General features: G+C 35.5%; 1 protein-coding gene across 1 annotated transcript; it reads left to right on the plus strand.

Moving 5' to 3' along the window:
• Positions 776-6,150, plus strand: LOC18772834 (L-ascorbate oxidase). The gene is made up of 5 exons (XM_007206387.2): positions 776-1,272; positions 1,447-1,539; positions 1,656-1,868; positions 3,378-3,572; positions 4,998-6,150. Exons 1-5 carry the CDS (start codon positions 1,003-1,005, stop codon positions 5,958-5,960), a joined length of 1,734 nt encoding a protein of 577 aa, XP_007206449.1. The 5' UTR covers positions 776-1,002; the 3' UTR covers positions 5,961-6,150.

The following is a 6,428-nucleotide window of genomic DNA, read 5'->3' on the forward strand; positions in this document are numbered from 1 at the left end:
ATCTAATATTTGAAGTTAATTGTCATTCTCATTTGGGAGAATTTTTTTTTATAACATTATCAAATCCTTAGAATGCCAGTGAATGGTCAAGCTTGAATTAGAGACACCTTAAGCCGTGTTGGTTTTACTACTTGTAGCTAGGGGTGTACATCAGTTCGAAAATACAATTTAGTTAATTCGTATATGATCTAATATAAATTGGATTGTGATTTTTTTTCAATCCGATTCAATCATATTAGATGTTTAAATCCAATCTGATCCGATCCGATTGATATCGAATTGAATTGGATTGGATTATCAATTTTAATAATGAAAAATTAAACATTTATTCTTAGATTTAATCTAATTAAACATATTAATAAACGTAAATGTAAAATATAAATGATTTCATTATAGAACTTGTACACCCCTTCCTATAGCTTTGGTTTCCTTAAATGATTTCATTTACAAAAAAAAAAAAAAGTTTGGAATATCTTCTTCATATTTTGAGTTAACTTTCATGGATATTTTTTTTTGCTTTTTAGGTTTATGTGGGTTTGGGTTTTGAAGGGATTTAAGTCTATTTGGGTGAATTTTTTGCTATTTTTTGAAAATGTATTAAAATTGACATTATGAAAATAAAAAATAAATTTGAGTTGTTTTTAATAAAAAGGTAATATAGTGAATTTTGTGAAAGTAATTTGAAATGTCATGAGGGGCTCATTGATTTTGTGAAAATATAAAAAACAACATGCAGGTAACATAAAAAGTAACCTGTAAAAAAAGAACATAAAAAGTAAATAAAAAAAGTGATTGATGAAGTCCAAAAGCGCTAGCTTCTAGACTCTCTCTCTCTCTCTCTCTCTATATGTACATGTTGAACCAAGGCTTAGCTGCAGCAGTGTGGTATTCCCTGGATCACCACAGCCTTTTCTCTTCTATAAAATATCTCTCTTCAATCACTTAATCCTGTTCAGCTGTTTATAAGCTCATTAAAGCTAGCAGCAGAGGATTAAGTGATTAATGGCTACTAGTAGGAGACTAAATCTTTTGTGCGTATTGGTATGCTTCTTGTTGGCTGAAGCATCGGAGGGTTCTAAGGCTAGGCACTACAAATGGGATGTGGAGTACCTCTTCTGGTCCCCGGATTGTGTCGAAAACGTCGTGATGGGGATCAACGGGCAGTTTCCGGGGCCAACCATCCGAGCCAAGGCTGGAGATGTGGTGGTTGTTGAGCTCACTAACAAGCTCCACACTGAGGGAGTTGTTATTCACTGGCATGGCATCAGACAGGTACAACCTCCTCCTCTTTTTTCTTTTACTTTTAGACCAACTCGCTAAGGCAGTGTGTTCGTCTCTTGCACTCGAGTTAGATTCCGCTCCTCGTACATTAGAGTATTTTAGAATATCGATTTGTCAAAAAATCGAAATATAAAATATTTATATGTGGTTAAATGGTTTTTTCAGTTTGGAACTCCTTGGGCAGATGGAACTGCATCCATCTCACAATGTGCCATCAACCCTGGAGAGACCTTTATTTACAGGTTCAAAGTTGACAAGGTAGAGACTTTTGTTTATGTGATTTATGAGAACAGTAATTAAATAAATAATTGATTAATATATTAACGTTGAGATGTTAATTAATTTAAATAATGAGTTACGAGTATATGGTGCAGGCGGGCACATACTTTTACCATGGGCACTTTGGAATGCAAAGATCAGCAGGATTGTACGGATCTCTGATAGTGGACGTGGAAGATGGGAAGAAAGAGCCATTCCACTACGACGGTGAGCTGGACCTTTTGTTGAGCGACTGGTGGCACCAAAGTGTTCACCACCAAGAAGTTGGCCTCTCTTCCAAACCTTTTCGCTGGATTGGTGAACCTCAGGTAATAATATATTTTAGGCTTACTTGATCTCATGTTCTCAGGAACTTTACGGTAGGGATAAAGTAAGACACAAAACACCGGTTAAGAGGGTTCGGTGAATCACTTTGACTTTAGAGACCATAAACCATAGTTTCAGGGGAGTTAAACAATTATTCATCAATAATATTATTTCTTAATTTTTTAATTAAAAAAATTAGTTCCATTCAGGCCGCCCCCCACCCCCTTTTTCATACAATAATGCTACAATAGACTTGTATTTATCTAATATTAGTAATTCCTACCCATTTTGTCCTGCATGGGTTTTACATCAGTTTCCATTTCCAATTTCCCATCTATATTCATGTACCCAATTTCAAAATAATCTTTGTAATCTTCTTCACTTTCTTTAATTTTTTCCTCAATTTCTTTGTTTTTTTTTTATTCACTTTATTTATTTCAAAATTATGCTTTTCACAAAAAGGCAAAACAATTGTGGGCCAATTCCATCATCCCCGAACCATGGCATGCCAATAAAGAATAGAAATACAGCCAGGCTTTTAAATAAAGAACCAGTGCGTTTTATTTTTTTCTATTCTCTCTCTTTCATTTTTTTTTTATTTGTTAGAATAGATTGGATTGTCTCAAAATTGTTTTTTACGCGAATCGAACCCAAGTGCACTTGAGGTGGAAGAGAAGAGTTTGGCCCACTTTTCCGTTGTGGTGCCACCTCATGTGCCTTTATTTTTTTCTATTCTCTAAAAACTTTTATTTTCCTTCAATTTGTCCATATTTTAGTCCCAAGTTTATATCTTTTATCAAATAAGATATCATTTTTAAACATCAGTTCATTCATTCATGTTCAAACTTGTGACTAAAATATTCTGTTTTAGGGTTTTGTAAACCTTCTTCGAAGTTACTTTCAAGATTTGTTTTGGGTTTAATGTGCACATGCAATGGCGGAGCCACTTCTAGGCCTGGAACCCCGCAGATTTTGATCTCTTCTCTATCATGTTATATATAACATATATAATTTATAAATAACTTATAATTAAAATTAAAATTTTGTCTAAAACAAATTAGACATGACTAAATTAAAAGTTTTAACGCTAAACATGTATAATTCTAACTCCGTCCTTGTGCACATGAGTTGTCTTCATTTCATATGATTAATAACCAATTGTGGACAAATCATCTAACATAAGAATAAGTGTACGTTTTCCATTTTTTCCCTATTATTGACAGGAAAATTACACAGCCAATAAATAATAGTCCTTAAAAAAGAAACATGTAAATAATAAATTAGCAGAAGTGATGATGGAGGTATGATCTGTACAGTCACCATCACTCATATAATTATAGAATTTGCCATGTGTTAGGTTAGGTGGCTGATCATTGTCTAAAGTTTAAATTAAATATATATATAATAAAAAAACAAAATAATTATTATAAAAAAAAACAAAAGTATTTTTCTTTCTTTTTTGTTTTGTCCATCACTTTCAAATGCGACATGTTTTACTGCATCATTGACAGACACTGCTGATCAACGGGAGGGGACAGTACAACTGCTCTCTGGCAGCGCACTATAGCAATTCCAGTTCAAGCCAGTGCATGCTAAGAGGAAGCGAACAATGCGCACCCCCTATTCTCCATGTGCTTCCAAACAAGATCTATCGGCTCAGAATCGCCAGCACCACTGCCCTTGCTTCACTCAACTTGGCCATTGGGGTAAGTAAAGTAAAATCTTATACTATTTTTGCACACATCATTTTTAACTTTCTTCAGTTCTTGGGCTAAAGTTGGAAGATGTATACTTAGATTCCCTTTCCTATGCTATATATTATTATCCACGAAATTTTTTTTGGAACAAAAAAGAAAAAAGTTTATAATTACAACGAAGATCCACGTCGGATCTTACAACCGAGCATGTCGAACTTAGTAAAATAACTAACACCGGCATGTACAAGTGTTACCATAAGAATGTCTATTCTTACTCGCAATTGGGTTTCTACAAAATATCTAATTTTCTTCTTCATTTTAAAAAAATGAAATTTGAAATGTTATCAATGGGTCACAATATTGGGTGGATCTATCATGATACCAACACGACAGTAAAGTTGACAAGTTGAGGAAAAGAAAGAGATTGGTAAGACCAAAAAGCTATAGAAGAAATTATTATGATTCTCTTGTTACATTATTTTTCCCTAGAAGCTTCCCTGCACTATGCATGGTTCATGGAAAAAGTGAACGCAAAATGGAATTGATTGGGTGGGCATATGGTGGAGACAAGTTTATGATAGTATTTGAAGCAAAATGTACCTAAGAGGAATGATAGAAGAAAAATAGTGTTATTTGATGACAGCTCAATAAATCAGTGAGTGACTTCCACGTATTACTCATAAAAGCGACAACTTCATGTTCGAGTCTTTGTTTTTTTTTATAAAAAAATTATTGTATGATACTAAAATAAAATGACGTATTCGATATTCTTCGCACGCTAATTGTGTTATGAGATTAATAGACGACATATAAACTGGGGCATATGGGTCATATCATAAAGCAGTAGTTTTGGTACAGGTATTGTTATTTTTTTTATTTTAAGTAGGAAGAAAACAAGTAGCACGGCGCATGGGTCGTACCATAAAGCTTGCTCTTTATTTTTTGGTCTGATTAAAGCTGTTTTCTGAGTAGCTCTGTGGTGTGATATTGGACCCATGATCAGGGCACGTGATTCTTTTTTTTGGTTTCTGATGGCGTGGCTGGTTGCTTATCATGAATTTTAGCACGTGATATCTAGTTGTACATGCTCTAAATTTACATTTTGGTCCATAATTTTAGATTCTGGAGATTGATTTTGGTAATTTGATATCCATCGTAATTCAAAAATACATTTAAATTTCGTGAAATCATAAGCATATGTCTTTCACGTAAAGGGATATTTTAGATGGAAGTTTCGATGCGTCCTTAAATTACGATATCAAACTACATGTGATAGATCTAACAGAGAAAATATTTTTATTGGGATCAATTCTTATTAGGTGTATGTTTTGTTAATTAATAATGTTCGATTTACATTTTGTTTATAATCATCGATTTTTATTTTGTAACATCAGCAAATATGAACAATGTTGTTATCTTTTATGTGTCATGTAGAATCACAAAATGGTGGTGGTGGAAGCCGATGGAAACTATGTGCAGCCATTTGCGGTGGATGACTTGGACATCTACTCAGGCGAGAGCTACTCAGTGCTCATAACCACCGACCAAGACCCTTCCAACAACTACTGGCTCTCAGTTGGAGTGAGAGGAAGAGAACCCAAAACTCAACAAGGCCTCACAATCCTAAACTACCACCCAAATTCAGCATCAAAGCTTCCAGCTTCTTCCCCTCCTGTCACTCCTCTGTGGAACGATTACAACCACAGCAAGTCCTTCACCAACAAGATCTTCGCCTCAATGGGGTCCCCGAAGCCCCCGAGAAACTATGACCGTCGGATCACCCTCCTCAACACCCAGAACCAGCTCAACGGCTACACCAAGTGGGCTATCAACAATGTGTCCCTAAACCTACCACCCACCCCTTACTTGGGGTCCATTAAGCATGGGTTGAGAAATGCATTTAACCAGGAAAACCCACCAGAGAGCTTCTCTAATGATTATGATGTGATGAAGCCGCCCGTAAACCCTAACACAACAACTGGAAATGGGGTTTACATGCTTGGCATGAACACAACGGTCGATGTCATACTTCAAAATGCCAATGCCCTAAGCGCCAATGTGAGTGAAATTCACCCATGGCACTTGCATGGGCATGACTTTTGGGTTTTAGGGTATGGAGAAGGCAAGTTTTCGACGAAAGACGAGACGAAACTCAACCTGAAAAACCCACCATTGAGGAACACAGCAGTGATCTTTCCTTACGGGTGGACGGCTCTTAGGTTTGTGGCTGATAATCCAGGAGCATGGGCCTTCCATTGTCACATTGAGCCTCATTTGCATATGGGCATGGGAGTGGTCTTTGCCGAAGGCATCCAGCATCTCAACAGAATACCTGTTGAGGCTCTGGCTTGTGGTTTGACTGGGAAAATGCTCATGACGACAAACAACCACAATTGAGATTAACTAGTGTAATTATAGTTAAGCAGCCGTGCAATTCTAGCATTATTGTTACTGCTACTTGTTTAATGTTTATGTACTATTAATTTAATAATTTTAATATGTAATGTAAGTCGAGTCAGTTATTTTAGATTAATTTGTGGAAATATTGTGTTTGCATATGAAGTATTTGCAATCAGCTTTTGATAAATAAATGGTTTATCGGCGTTTTGTAATTTGACAACGTCTAACTAATACAAAGCATGTTCAATAAATTATATGAATAAAGGTAACATCTGAGGATCCAACTATAATGTGTTGTAAAATAAACGGTATATACGGGAATATTGAGCTGCACATAAAGTAAATGAGATACAATATTTATCGAGGTTCGGCCATGCTTACGTCTTCAGAGAGCAGCAACAGTAACTTTTCCACTATATAAAATAATAGGGCTACAACTTTGGTGTTTACAATCACTCTGGCTCA

The sequence above is a fragment of the Prunus persica genome, chromosome G6 (assembly GCF_000346465.2).
Source record: "Prunus persica cultivar Lovell chromosome G6, Prunus_persica_NCBIv2, whole genome shotgun sequence".
In the NCBI taxonomy this organism is placed as follows: Eukaryota; Viridiplantae; Streptophyta; class Magnoliopsida; order Rosales; family Rosaceae; genus Prunus; species Prunus persica.

Coding starts and splice junctions, on each gene's coding strand:
- LOC18772834 (XM_007206387.2), top strand. CDS start 1,003: ATGGCTACTAGTAGGAGACTAAATCTTTTGTGCGTATTGGTATGCTTC. Junction 1,869..3,377: donor GCTGGATTGGTGAACCTCAG/GTAATAATATAT, acceptor CATCATTGACAG/ACACTGCTGATCAACGGGAG. Junction 3,573..4,997: donor CACTCAACTTGGCCATTGGG/GTAAGTAAAGTA, acceptor TGTGTCATGTAG/AATCACAAAATGGTGGTGGT.